This window comes from Mobula birostris, chromosome 12 (genome assembly GCF_030028105.1).
Source record: "Mobula birostris isolate sMobBir1 chromosome 12, sMobBir1.hap1, whole genome shotgun sequence".
NCBI lineage: Eukaryota > Metazoa > Chordata > Chondrichthyes > Myliobatiformes > Myliobatidae > Mobula > Mobula birostris.
Window position 1 is genome coordinate 69,279,625 of NC_092381.1, and position 14,791 is coordinate 69,294,415.

A 14,791-nucleotide genomic window follows, 5' to 3' on the forward strand; every position below is an offset into this window, starting at 1 on the left:
AATAGATAGCTACAATCTGAATGATGATGTAGTAAATTGAATCAGCAAATTTGTTGATGACACCAAGGTTGGGGTTGTATTAGACAGCAAGGAAAGCTATCAAAGCTTGCAGTAGGATCTGAACCAGCTGGAAAAATGGTAGGTGGAATTTAATGCAGACCAATGTGAGGTGTTGTACTTTGGGACGGCCAACCAGGATAGGTCTTGCACTGTGATCAGTAGGGCACTGAGGAGTGCAGTTGAACTGAAGGACCTGGGAATAGAGATCCACAATTCCTTGAAAGTGGCGTCGCAAGTAGCTATCGTCATGAAGAAAGTGCTTTTGCCACATTGGTCTTCATAAATCAATGTACTGAGTACAAGAATTAGGATGTTATATTGAAGTTGTATGAGACGTTGCTGAGGCCCAATTTGAAATATTGTCTGCAGTTTTGGTCACCTACATAGAGGAAAGATGTAAGTAAGATTGGAAGAGTGCAGAGAAAATTTACAAGGATGTCGCCAGGACTTGAGCACCTGAGGTACAGGGAAAGGTTGAAGAGGTTAGGATTTTATTCCATGGAACATAGAAGATTGAAGAGAGATTTGATAGGGATATACAAAATTGAGGGATATAGAAAGGGTAAATCCAAGCAGGCTTTTTCCACTGGGGTTGGGTGAGACTACAACATGGGTATGGGTTAAGGGTAAAAGGTGTAATGTTTAATGGGAACATGAGGGGGAGACTTCACTCGTGGTGAGTATGTGGAATGAGCTGTCACTGTAAGTGGTGGATGCAGGTTCAATTTCAGCAAGTAGAGGAAGTTTGGATAAGTACACGGTCGAGAAGGGTATGGAGGGCTATGGTCCAAGTGCAGGTCAATGTGACTAGGTAGGTTAATGGTTGGGACATACTAGGTGGGCCAAAAGGCCTGTTTCTGTGCTGTAGTCTTCTATGACTGACTAATATCTATGTGGTCTGACAGATATGTTGTATAGTTGCGACATAACTTTCCTAATCTTCAATTTATCACCCTTACCAATCAAGGCAGGCATGTCATATGCCTTTTCTTTTAAACCACTTATTGATTTGCATAGCCACTGTCAGTGATCTCTGACCCCACAAGCCCACTTGCTCAATGCTGTTAAGGGACTTATCACTAACTGTAGGCTTTCTCCTTCCGTTTGACCTCCCAAAGTGCAACATCTCATACTTCCTGGATTAAACTTCATCTGCCAGTTCTCTGCACATATCGGTAACAAATCTATATCCTCCCATCTTCTTTAATAGTCCTTTACACTGTCCACTGCTGCATAAATGGCTGTTTGTCATCAACAAGCTTGTTAATTCACCCATCTGCATTTGTATCTCAAACATAAGTCCGGGATTGACCTTTGCAGAATACCACTGGTCATAGACCTCCAACCTCCATAACAGCCTTTACCCCTACTGCCTTCTGTGGGCAAGCTAGTTCTGAATCAAAACTTTGTAATTTATCCTGAATCCCATGAATCTTTATCTTCTGAGTAACCTACCATGAGGAACTTATCACAGTCTGTACTAAAGTCCAAGTAGGTAATGTCTACTGCCTTTATAAACACCTTTATCACCTCCTTCACGAAAGAATTCATTGTCCTACAATGCACAAAGCTGTGCTGGCTATCCGTAAGCAGGCCATGCCTTTCCAAATGAGCATAATTCCTATTTCTCAATATCCTCTCCATTAGCTTCCCTACCACTAATGTGAGGATAGCTGGTCTATAATTTATCTGGATTGTCCCACATTTCCCTTCTTGAACAAAGACACAATATTTGCTATTCTCCAGTCCTCAGTCCTCAGACCTCCACTGTTGCTAGTGAGGACGTAAAGATCCCTGTGAAATCCGCATCTCCTCACCTGCTGCTTTGAATATTCTGTTATATTCAGTGAAAAAGGATCTTTACTAGGAGGTTATAAACACTGTTTACTCTTTAACTTGCATGCTGTAGCACAGTAATTAAGTATATTCAAGATTCAGTGGGTTTTGTGGATTTGAAGAGCACTGGAAATATGGATTGGAGGTAGAGGATCAGCATAAAGGTAGTGAAAGCAGGGGTTGTCTGTCTTAGCCCTGTTGCTAGTTTTCCTTTTCTTCCTCTCGGCCTATTTGAAACTATGAATTTCTAAATTTAAAGTTGTATCTAATGGGTGATTTAATGACAATGTACTGTATATGGCAGCTTACATTCATGACAAACTTTGATTAGTTTTCCATTCCTCACATGTGCACACAATGAAATTAAACCATTTAAACTGCCAGTTTATGCTAAAATCTATGCAATAAAATGCACGTCAGTTAGTTGAAGTTTTATAAAATGCATCTTAAAATTGTTTTCCAAACCAGTGTTGTTTGGCAAATATTTATTTGCCCTTAGAATTTAAAAGCCATGTTACATCAAGAAAAGGCTAATGTCATTAGGACTGGGCAAGAATTAAGACGAGGCATTTTAACATTTCTGTGTTGTATATCATAGTCAGTGATAAAGGAAATGGCAAGAATTGTGGCGATCAATGAAAGCAGACACAAAGATTTAGTACTCAATTTGAGTTCAGTGTGTAGTTTTAGAACTGAATTATTATAAACAGTTTGCTTTATTATTAGTCTAGTCTGAAGGGCTAATGATTTTATTTTAAGCATTTGGTATGACCGTAATTTTTGTTTAAAAGGCATCCTTCAATGGGTTTGAGTGTCAACAAGGAATTACAGAATCACAAGATTGTCTTGAGATTAACACCATTAGTACCCTTTATTTCTTATCCACTGCAGTTCACACTTACTGCTTGAAAATTAACATTCTTCCTCTTACATTTGAGTGAAGGACTTAAAATACAAACAAAACAACAAGTCCAGTTTTGATAATGTAGACGATGTAGTGTCTTAGTTCCAGCATAGAAATAGGTCTTGTGGCCCAATGAGTTTACACTGATCATCAACCACTTATTTACAGTAATGCCACATTATTCCATTTTATCGCCACACAACCTTATCAACTCTCTCCAGGTTCTACCAGTCACTTACACTCTTTGTGGGGCGGGGGGGGGGGGTGTGAGGATGGTCAATGTACAAGTGACCAATTAACCTATCAACCTGCACGTCATTGGGATGTGAGAGAAAATCAAGTATTCGCAAGAAGCACATGTGATCCATACAGATAGGATCTGAGCTCAGGGTTGAACCCAGTTGTCTGGCGATGAGACCACAGCTCCACTGCTGTGTCACTGCTTCACCAAGGAGAATGATGTATCTTAGACATGTTATGACTGTGTAGGTTTCAGTAGAAGACAAGAAAATCTGGTTCTAGCATGTTTGCCTGTTGTGAAATGGCAACCTGGAACTTTGGCATTTTTTTTTACCTGCAGTAATACCCAAGATCAGGTTTCTTTCAAACACACATGCATTCTGACACACCTGCCCATCAGCAATTCTGAGGACAAGAATGTTTTCTCTGTAGTTGTCCATACTGTATTACGGTATGGAAATAAGCATGCAACACCTATTCCATTTTCCTTTTTTTTGTATTTTTCAGTACACTTTTCATAGTTGCAAGCCTCTTTTCACCAAACCTCTTAAAGCATGTGAGAAGGATTTTAATTAGGTCTGTGTATTCATGTTTGATGTTATTCCTGCTAAGCAATGCTGTAAATTCAGCACCAATGAAATTGCTCCCATTGGTCACAAGCAGGCTATGTGTATTGAAGATTATTCTGAACTTTGAGGTTGTTGTTTGAGTTTTAGACATCCCAGTTTGTATTTGTACAAAATATTCACGTACTGAGATCATGATATTCCCCACATAGTCCAGGCGATTCTGTGGAAGCAGGAAAGAAACACGGATGGTAGTTTGCATCCCAGGTGCCAGTGTCCGGGATGTTTCTGATCGTGTCCACGATATCTTGAAGTGGGAAGGAGAACAGCCAGAGGTCATGGTACATACTGGTACCAACAACGTAGATAGGAAAAGGGAGGAGGTGCGTGAAAACAGACTATAGGGAGTGAGGAAGGAAGTTGAGAAGCAGGACCTCAAAAGGTGGTAATCTCGGGATTGCTGTCGGTGTCATATGACAGTGAGTATAGGATTAGAATGAGGTGGAGGATAAATGCGTGGCTGAGGGATTGGAGCAGGAGGCAGGGATTCAGATTTCTGGATCATTGGGGCCTCTTTTGGGGCAGATGTGACCTGTACAAAAAGGATGGGTTACACTTGAATCCCAGGGGGACCAATACCCTGGTGGGAAGGTTTGCTAAGGCTATAGAGGAAAGTTTAAACTGGAATTGCTGGAGGGTGGGAACCGAACTGATGTGACAGAGGAAAGGGAGGTTGTCTCACAAATAGAGAAAGCTTATAGACAGTGCGAGAGGGAGGATAGGCAGGTGACAGAGAAGGGACGCGCTCAGACGGATGATTTGAGATGTGTCTATTTTAATGCGAGGAGTATTATGAATAAAGCCGATGAGCTTAGAGCGTGGATCAGCACTTGGAGCTATGGTGTTGTGGCCATTACAGAGACTTGGATGGTGCAGGGGCAGGAATGGCTACTTCAAGTGCCAGGCTTTAGATGTTTCATAAAGGACAGGGAGGGAGGCAGAAGAGGTGGGGGCATGGCACTGTTGATCAGGGGTAGTGTCACAGCTGCAGAAAAGGAGAAAATCATGGAGGGGTTTTCTACAGAGTCTCTGTGGATGGAAGTTAGGAATAGGAAGGGGTCAATAACTCAACTAGGTGTTTTTTTATATAGACCAATAGTAACAGGGACATCGAGGAGCGGATAGGGAGACAGATTCTGCAAAGGTGTAATAATAACAGGGTTGTTGTGGTTGGAGATTTTAACTTTCCAAATATTGATTGGCATCTCCCTAGAGTGAGGGGTTTAGATGGGGTGGAGCTTGTTAGGTGTGTTCAGGAAGGTTTCTTGACAGAATCTGTAGGTAAGCCTACAAGAGGAGAGGCTGTACTTGATCTGATATAGGGAAATAAACCTGGGCAGGTGTCAGATCTCTCAGTGGGAGAGCATTTTGGAGACAGTGATCACAGTTCTATCTCCTTTACCATAGCATTGGAGAGGGATAGGAACAGACAAGTTAGGAAAACGTTTAATTGGAGTAAGGGGAACTATGAGGCTATCAGGCAGGAACTTGGAAGCATAAATTGGAAATAGATGTTCTCACGGAAATGTACGGAAGAAATGTGGCAAATGGTCAGGGAATATTTGCGTAGGGTTTGCATAGGTACGCTCCAATGAAACAGGGAAAAGATGGTAGGGTACAGGAATCATGGTGTATAAAGGCTGTTGTAAATCTAGTGAAGAGGAAAAGAAGAGCTTATGAAAGGTTCAAAAAACTAGGTAATGATAGAAATCTGGAAGATTATAAGGCTAGCAGGAAGGAGCTTAAGAATGAAATTAGGTGAGCCAGAAGGGGCCATGAGAAGGCCTTGGCAGACAGGATTAAGAAAAACCCCAAGGCATTCTACAGGACTGTGAAGAGCAAGAGGATAAGACATGAGAGAATAGGACCAATCAAGTGTGTGGAAAAGTGTGTATGGAACCAGAGGAGATAGCAGAGGTAGTTAAGAAATACTTTGCATTAGTATTCCCTCCGGGAAAGGATCTTGGCGATTGTAGGGATGACTGGCAGCAGACTGAAAAGCTTGAGCATGTAGATATTAAGGAGGAGGATGTGCTGGAGCTTTTAGAAACCAAGTTGGTTAAGTTACCGGGACCAGATGGGATGTACCCCAGGCTACTGTGGGAAGCGAGGGAGGAGATTGCTGAGCCTCTGGCAATGATCTTTGCATCATCAATGGAGACGGGAGAGGTTCTGGAGGATTGGAGGGTTGCAGATGTTGTTCCCTTATTCAAGAAAGGGAGTAGAGATAGCCCAGGAAATTATAGGCCAGTGAGTCTTACTTCAGTGGTTGGTAAGTTGATGGAGAAGATCCTGAGAGGCAGGATTTATGAACATTTGGAGAGGTATAATATGATTAGGAATAGTCAGCTTGGCTTTGTCAAAGGCAGTTCGTGCCTTACGAGCCTGATCGAATTTTTTGAGGATGTAATTAAGCCCATTGATGCAGGTAGAACCATAGATGTAATGTAGATAGAAACATAGAAAATAGGTGCAGGAGTAGGCCACTCGGCCCTTCAAGTCTGCCCTGCCATTCAGTACGATCATGGCTGATCATCCAACTCAGAACCCTATACCTGCCTTCTCTCCATACCCCTGATCCCTTTAGCCACAAGGGCCATATCTAACTCCCTCTTAAATATCGCCAATGAACTGGCCTCAACTGTTTCCTGTGGCAGAAAATTCCACAGATTCACCACTCTCTGTGTGAAGTAGTTTTTCCTCATCTCGGTCCTAAAAGGCTTCCCCTTTATCCTCAAACTGTGACTCCTCATTCTGGACTTCCCCAACATCGGGAGCAATCTTCCTGCATCTAGCCTGTCCAATCCCTTTAGAATTTTATACATTTCAGTCAGATCCCCCCTCAATCTTCTAAATTCCAGAGAGTATAAGCCTAGTCGATCCAGTCTTTCATCATATGAAAGTCCTGCCATCCCAGAAATCAATCTGGTGAACCTTCTTTGTACCCCGTCTATGGCAAGAATGTCTTTCCTCAGATTAGGGACCAAAACTGCACACAATACTCTAGGTGTGATCTCACCAAGGCCTTGTACAACTGCAGCGGTACCTCCCTGCTCCCTGCACTTGAATCATCTTGCTCTGAATTGCCAGCATACCATTCGCCTTTTTCACCGCCTGCTGTACCTGCATGCCCACTTTCAATGACTGGTGTACAATGACACCCAGGTCTCGTTGCACCTCCCCTTTTCCTGATCGGCCACCATTCAGATAATAATCTGTTTTCCTATTTTTGCCACCAAAGTGGATAACTTCACATTTATCCACATTAAATTGCATCTGCCATGAATTTGCCCACTCACCTAACCTATCCAAGTCACCCTGCATCCTCCTCACAGCTAACACTGCTGCCCAGCTTCGGGTCATCCGCATACTTGGAGATGCTGCATTTAATTCCCTCATCTAAGTCATTAATATATATTGTAAACAACTGGGGTCCCAGCACTGAGCCTTGCGGTACCCCACTAGTCACTGCCTGCCATTCTGAAAAGGTCCCATTTATTCCCACTCTTTGCTTCCTGTCTGCCAACCAGTTTTCTATCCACATCAATACCATACCCCCAATACCATGTGCTTTAAGTTTGCACACTTATGTCCTGTGTGGGACCTTATCAAAAGCCTTTTGAAAATCCAAATATACCACATCCACTGGTTCTTCCCTATCCACTCTACTAGTTACATCCTCAAAAAATTCTATGAGATTCGTCAGACATGATTTTCCTTTCACAGATCCATGCTGACTTTGTCCGATGATTTCACCACTTTCCAAATGTGCTGTTATCACATCTTTGATAACTGACTTGAGCATTTTCCCCATTACCGATGTCAGACTAACCAGTCTATAATTCCCCAGTTTCTCTCTCCCTCCTTTTTTAAAAAGCGGGGTTACATTAGCCACCCTCCAATCCTCAGGAACTAATCCAGAATCTAAAGAGTTTTGATAAATTATCACTAATTCATCCACTATTTCTTGGGCTACTTCCTTAAGCACTCTGGGATGCAGACCATCAGACCAGATGGATTTTAGCAAGGCATTTGATAAGGTACCCCATGCAGGGCTTATTGTGAAAGTAAGGAGGCATGGGATCCAAGGGGATATTGCTTTGTGGATCCAGAACTGGTTTGCTCATAGAAGGCAAAGAGTGGTTATAGATGTGTCATATTTTGCATGGAGGTCGGTGACCAGTGGTGTGCCTCAGGGATTTGTTCTGGGACCCCTACTCTTTGTGATTTTTATAAATGACCTTGATGAGGAAGTGCAGGGATGGGTTAGTAAATTTGCTGATGACACAAACATTGGGGGTTTTGTGGATAGTGTGGAGGGCTGTCAGATGTTACAGGGGGACATTGATAGGATGCAAAACTGGGCTGAGGAGTGGCAGATAGAGTTCAACCCAGATAAGTGTGAAGTGGTTCATTTTGGTAGGTCAAATATGATGGCAGAATATAGCATTAATGGTAAGACTGGTAATGTGGAGGATCAGAGGGATCTTGGGGTCCGAGTCCATAAGATGTTCAAAGCTGGTCTGCAGGTTGACTGCAGGTTAAAACGCATTGGTCCTCATCACCATGGGATTGAGTTTAAGAGCTGAGAGGTAATGTTGCAGCTATATAGGACCCTGTCAGACCCCACTTGGAGTACTGTGCTCAATTCTGGTTGCCTTACTACAGGAACAACGTGGAAACCATAGAAAGGGTGCAGAGGAGATTTACAAGGATGTTGCCTGGATTGAGGAGCATGCCCTATGAGAATAGGTTGAGTGAACTTGGCCTTTTCTCCTTGGAGTGACGGAGGATGAGGGGTGACCTAACAGAGGTGTACAAGATAATGAAAGGCATTGATCATGTGGATAGTTAAAAGCTTTTTCCCAGGACTGAAATAGCACGAGGGCATAGTTCTAAGATGCTTGGAAGTAGGTACAGAGGAGATGTTGGGGGTAAGTTTTTTACACAGAGTCGTGAGTGCGTGGAATGGGCTGCTGGCGGTGGTGGAGGCAGAAATGATAGGGTCTGGATAGGTACATGGAGGTTAGAAAAATCGAGGGCTATGGATAAGCCTAGGTAGTTCTAGGGTAAGGACATGTTCAGCACAGCTTTGTGGGCCGAAGGGCCTGTATTGTGCTGTAGGTTTTCTATGTTTCTGTGTACTTGGTGATGCAATCTCATCAGATATTTGTAATTCGATGGAAGTGCATTATTTGTCATTTAACTTGGAATGTTTGTGTTTTAAATTCTTACTCTTGCCTCTTTGTAATCATGTGGAGATAGTTTTAATGTTTGACTGAGATATCTGCTTGGATTTGTCAACCTTGGGAGTCATCAAGTTTTGGCCATACCGGTACTGGGGAATCGGTCAACTTCATGGACAGTTGCAACTCATGTCTGTAAATAACAGTACTCTTTAAATTCTGGTCTCTTCTTGAATAGCTTGAATGCACACACGTGGGATTCCACAAACTGCAATCCCAGAATATCTCCTCCAATTTTCAACAGTTCACCTTGAATCTGCAATAAATTCCATAACAGTTTCACCTGAATGTTGCTTCCAGGTGCCAAAGCTGTGCTGTCTGAAGGGTGGGGAAGCATTGCTCTTGAGCCAGTTTACTCAGTCCATTGGTTTGGGCCAGCAAGGTTTTATCAGCTTGTACATCCTGCTGAGAGCAAAATAAATAATTCCCATAATAATGTACTTGTAATGAAATAGTATACCTTTTTTTTACTACATATCTAGATTATGGCTTGACAGAATCATGAAGAAATCCAAGTTACTAACTGTGGTCATTTTGACTGATGCAAGCTTAAAGGCTTTCTCAGTGGGATTCATCTTGGTCTGATTAAAACATGCTGAACCACAGGTCGAGAAAAAGAATTCTACATCTCAACAAGAGTAACTTTTCCTCCTAAAGAAGATCCTGGATCGTTCTTGTAGTTAATTATCATAATGGCATCCTTCACTTGATCCAAATGTTGATTAGAAATGGCTTGGACGGAGCCATGATTGTGCAAACAATAACCTTTGTCGGCTGTGGGGAGCAGCTTTCAAGAGTGTGGATGTGAAGGATTTATACACAGGTTTTATTGATCTTGGTGCTTGAAGGTCACTTGACCAAATTTGTAATACTCACCTTTTTTAATGCCTGATTTAACAGAGTTCAATCTTTTGTCTGTTTACAGTTGTTCACCCACCGGTTTCGAGCTGCAGCTATGCTGTCAGTCTTCACCGTGTCTGCTGTGGTTCATGAGTATGTGTTGGCTGTTTGCTTTGGCTTCTTCTATCCGGTGCTCTTCTGCTTGTTCATGTGCTTTGGAAGTAAGTACATTTTAATTTTTGGCTTTCGCTTCTGTAAGTGTTCACCTTTGTCATTAAGTATGGCAATTGCACCACGTCATTGTGAGAACTTGCATTTCTTACAAGTTCCCCCTTCCTCTGTTCCCCAGTGCCTCCCCCACCACCCACCACCATAATCACTTCCCAAGGTGTGGAATTATCATCAAAAAAATTATCAGCAACACACATAAAAGTTGCTGGTGAACGCAGCAGGCCAGGCAGCATCTCCAGGAAGAGGAACAGTTGACGTTTGGGGCCGAGACCCTTCGTCAGGACTAACTGAAAGAAGAGCTAGTAAGAGATTTGAGAGTGGGAGGGGGAGGGGGAGAAAAAAGAGAGAGAGAGAGAAAAAGAATGTGTGTATATAAATAAATAATGGATGGGGTATGAGGGGGAGGTGGGGCATCAGCGGAAGTTAGAGAAGTCAATGTTCATGCCATCAGGTTGGAGGCTACCCAGACGGAATATAAAGTGTTGTTCCTCCAACCTGAGTGTGGCTTCATCTTTACAGTAGAGGAGGCCGTGGATAGACATGTCAGAATGGGAATGGGATGTGGAATTAAAATGTGTGGCCACTGGGAGATTTTGCTTTCTCTGGCAGACAGAGCGTAGGTGTTCAGCAAAGCGGTCTCCCAGTCTGCGTCGGGTCTCGCCAATATATAGAAGGCCACATCGGGAGCACCGGATGCGGTGTATCACCCCAGCCGACTCACAGGTGAAGTGTCGCCTCACCTGGAAGGACTGTCTGGGGCCCTGAATGGTGGTGAGGGAGGAAGTGTGAGGGCATGTGTAGCACTTGTTCCGCTTACACGGATAAGTGCCAGGAGGGAGATCGGTGGGGAGGGATGGGGGGGGCACGAATGGACAAGGGAGTCGTGTAGGGAGCGATCCCTGCGGAAAGCAGAGAGGGAGGTGAGGGAAAGATGTGTTTAGTGGTGGGATCCTGTTGGAGGTGGCAGAAGTTACGGAGAATAACATGTTGGACCCGGAGGCTGGTTGGGGTGGTAGGTGAGGACAAGGGGAACCCTATTCCTAGTGGGGTGGTGGGAGGATGAAGTGATTTTTTTTTTCTCTCTCTCTCCTTTTTCTCCCTTTGTCCCTGTCACTATACCCCTTGCCCATCCTCTGGGTTTCCCTCCCCCCTCCCCCTTTTCTTTCTCCCTAGGCCTCCTGTCCCATGATCCTCTCATATCCCTTTTGCCAATCAACTGTCCAGCTCTGGGCTCCATCCCTCCCCCCTCCTGTCTTCTCCTATCGTTTTGGATCTCCCCTTCCCCCTCCCAGTTTCAAATCTCTTACTAGCTCTTCCTTCAGTTCGTCCTGACGAAGGGTCTTGGCCCAAAACGTCGACTGTTCCTCTTCCTAGAGATGCTGCCTGGCCTGCTGCATTCACCAGCAACTTTTATGTGTGTTGCTTGAATTTCCAGCATCTGCAGATTTCCTCCTGTTTGCGTTTTTAAAAAAAATTATCTGTTGGTTTATCCATAAGTAATTGTTGCACCATTACCAGAGCTACTTTAAGGTCAGATACTTCTACTCAAATGACCAGCAAAAGTTTCATAGCAGAGTTCCACGCTGGAATGTGCATTAATTCCATTGACTCACTCAGCTATAAAAAGAAACTTTGCTTTCTTAATTCGCAGAACATGGACATTTAGAACAAGGGAATCTACTCAGACTGTGCCAGCTGACCTTTGAATGTATTATCTGTGCATTTGGCTTGCCTATTTATCTATGTACTAGCTTCACAGTAGGTTAAAGAGGATTGTGAGTAGCACATAGTGCTGGAGGAACTCAGCAGGCCAGGCAGCATTTATGGAGGGAAACAGTCAATACTTTGGGCCAAGATCCTTCAGGACTGGAAAGGAAGGGGAATGGAAGGCAGAGTACGAGCTGGAAGTTGATAGATAAGACCAGGTGAGGAGGAAGGTGGTTGATGAGGGGAACGATGTGAGAAGCTGGGATCTGATGGGTGGAAGAGGTAAACAGCTGAAGATGGAATCTGGTAGGAGAGGACAGTGGACCATGGAATAAAGGGAAAGAAGTGGGGAAGCAGAGGGAGGTGATGGACAAGTCGTGAAGGTGGGAAGGAGGAAAGGGATGAGAGCGGCTAGAATGGGAAAGGGGAGGGATAAAGGTAAAGTGAATGTTATAGGTTAGAGAGATCTATATTCATGTTGTCAGGTTGGAGACTATCCAGACGGAATAAGGTCTTGCTCCTCCAATCTGATGATTTTGAAGTTGCCTATCATTTTAAATGTTTTGTTGCTAATGATATTGAATTATTTTTGAACCTGTACCCCCTTAATTTAAAAATTACTTCACTCTGCTCATTCATTTTCTTGTGATGTGCTCTTCAATCTTTCAGTAAGAAGCAAAAATACACATGGATTGGCCAGCATTCACATTAGGCTTTTTTAAACAGATGTTTTATTTGCTATTCAGGTAGCCAATAGCTTGTTTGGTAAAATCAGTAACTCATTGTTTCAATTAACTCTAAATGATTGACTTGTAAACATTTGTTTTGTAGTGGCTTTCAATTTCGTCTTGCATGACCGTCGGAAAGGACCTGTTTGGAACGTGGTGATGTGGACTTCGCTGTTCCTGGGGCAGGGCATGTTGGTATGTCTGTATTCTCAGGAGTGGTATGCCCAGCAGCACTGTCCCCTTACAAATGTAAGTCCATATGTGGAAATGAACGTTGAGTTTATTCTGAAAGTTAGGCATTATTCTGAGAATAATCATGATTTTGAGTTGAGCAGTGGATTCCAATAAGCTGCCTTTCATTTGACTGGATTTTTGTCTGTAGGGGAAATTATAATATAAATCTCACAATCAAATTTTGCCAATGGAATGCTTACACTTAATTAGAAATACCGTCACAGTCTTGGTGACTTCTACTTGTGTCTCATTTGCTGAGATTTTGTTAATAACGTGAGATCATTTGAAAATATTTTTCCCCCCCCCCAGCCATCCTTCTTGGATTTGTTGAAACCCCGGTCTTGGACCTGCCGCTTAAACTCGTAATGGAAAGAAGCTAATGTCCTTGAATCTACGGAAAACTGGGAACATTTCTTCAGATTGTGGCAGCACTTTTCATAAACCAAATGAATGTTTTTCTTTCACCGGATAGTGCCTGCTTCTTGTTCTGTCTTGGGTTTTGGTCATAAAGTTGGATATTTTTCTAAAACATTAATCACAGGACGAATACCAATTTAGTGCTACACACACTGTATTAAGTATTCGACTTCTCTGTTTGGAGGTGCGAGGAATGCCAAAAAGAAAACACTGAAGAGGGACGTAAAGGTTTTTAAAATTACTTCTCCTCCCCCTCATAATGTTCCCACCAGCCATACAAAACGAAGATAAAGTTGAACTTGAAGGTTTACATGTTATGAGCAAATATACATGCACAAATAAGTGTAGAGGTGTGTATCATTTTACAGTTCAATGCAACAGTGCAACTTGAAGATTAAATGTTGTTTAGCACTGTAATTCATTTTGTGCCACAAAGATGACAGTCAGATTTGAGGCCAACATTCCTATTGATATGTTTCTACCTTGATTAGCAGCTCACATGGAGAGGAGCTGCTAACGTTTTGAGCCAGTGACTTTGCTGAGTATTTCCAGCAAATTCTATTTTTGTTTAAAACTATTCTGCTCAGACCTCCTGAACAAATGTTTCTCCACCCTACCCTTTGTGTCATATCCAATTAAACTGTTCTCAATGATATTCCAGTCAGGAAACTGGGAATGAAAGTGGGACCTTTCTCATCTCGGTTATACACATTTGCTTACTGTGCTAGATTCACTTTGATAGATTTCAAATACAAATGGATGGGAAACAGGATGTACTGAAGGTGTGGGTTAATAATTTCACTGTTGACTAAGCAAAGTATTTTAAAATGAGAATGATTGTAAATAAACTTTGAGTATTCTTCTCATGATGTCCCTAGCAGCAATTGAGTGTATGCTCTGTTTCTGCACTCGTGGGTTTTCACCCTGGGACGGTAATTATTGAACTTATTAATATGAAGGAAAACTATTGTCAACAGCAAAATTAATTTTGAAAAAATGTATTCTGTCTTAAATCTGTGTATTTAAAGTTCCAAAACCCTGTCTGTTTGTTCAGTTGATAGAATCCTGAATCTAGTGTAGCAAGTTACAGTATTGTTTAAATCACTGTGCGGTTGGATGAAGTTAAGATCTTAGTACATTGTGCATTAAGTTTTGGTTATGAATCCAGAAATTGAACCAAAAACCCTGCCATTAAGTTGGATCAAGAAAGTACTTCATTTGAGTTGAGAGCTAAGAGATAATGGTGGCTGTTTATTATAAGAAACATTTTTGTTTGCATTTTATTGTACTTCTGTACTTTGTCCTGTTAATTGAATTATTGGATTGGAAGCATAATAAATTGAACTCCCTAATCTTATCACTCTTCTGTAAAGAGTGTTTCATAAGCCAACATTACCATTACTTAGCACAAGACAATATATAGCCTAGAAAAAGATTTGAATTTTGAGGTCTTTCCTCTTAACATTTTACTAACTTATCCAGGTGATTGCTAATGTAAATGGAATTCCCTCATCCTATCTTGGGAAATAACCTTTGAACACTGCCTTATGTTAGTAAAATGTTATATATTTTTTCCAAGATGTGGAACTAAATGGGATGTAGTTGCACTGCAGGATTTTGTATTACCTTGTTCAATTAGATGCCAGACCAAGCTGTCCTTACCAGTATTATGGAAAAATCCTTGACTAAGATTCAAAATTACTGAAGGTACCTGTCAGTCTA

At 42.2% G+C, this 14,791-nt stretch overlaps 1 protein-coding gene across 1 annotated transcript in view; it reads left to right on the top strand.

Annotated features, from left to right (window-relative positions):
* The window catches only part of soat1 (sterol O-acyltransferase 1), a 64,097-nt gene extending 49,671 nt beyond the window's left edge, over nt 1–14,426 (top strand). Inside the window, exons 14-16 of the mRNA XM_072274018.1 lie at nt 9,838–9,973; nt 12,522–12,667; nt 12,962–14,426. Coding sequence (XP_072130119.1) covers nt 9,838–9,973; nt 12,522–12,667; nt 12,962–13,018 — 339 coding nt within the window. The 3' untranslated portion in view covers nt 13,019–14,426. The remainder of the gene's footprint in view (nt 1–9,837; nt 9,974–12,521; nt 12,668–12,961) is intronic.
* Nucleotides 14,427–14,791: the final 365 nt, after the last annotated feature.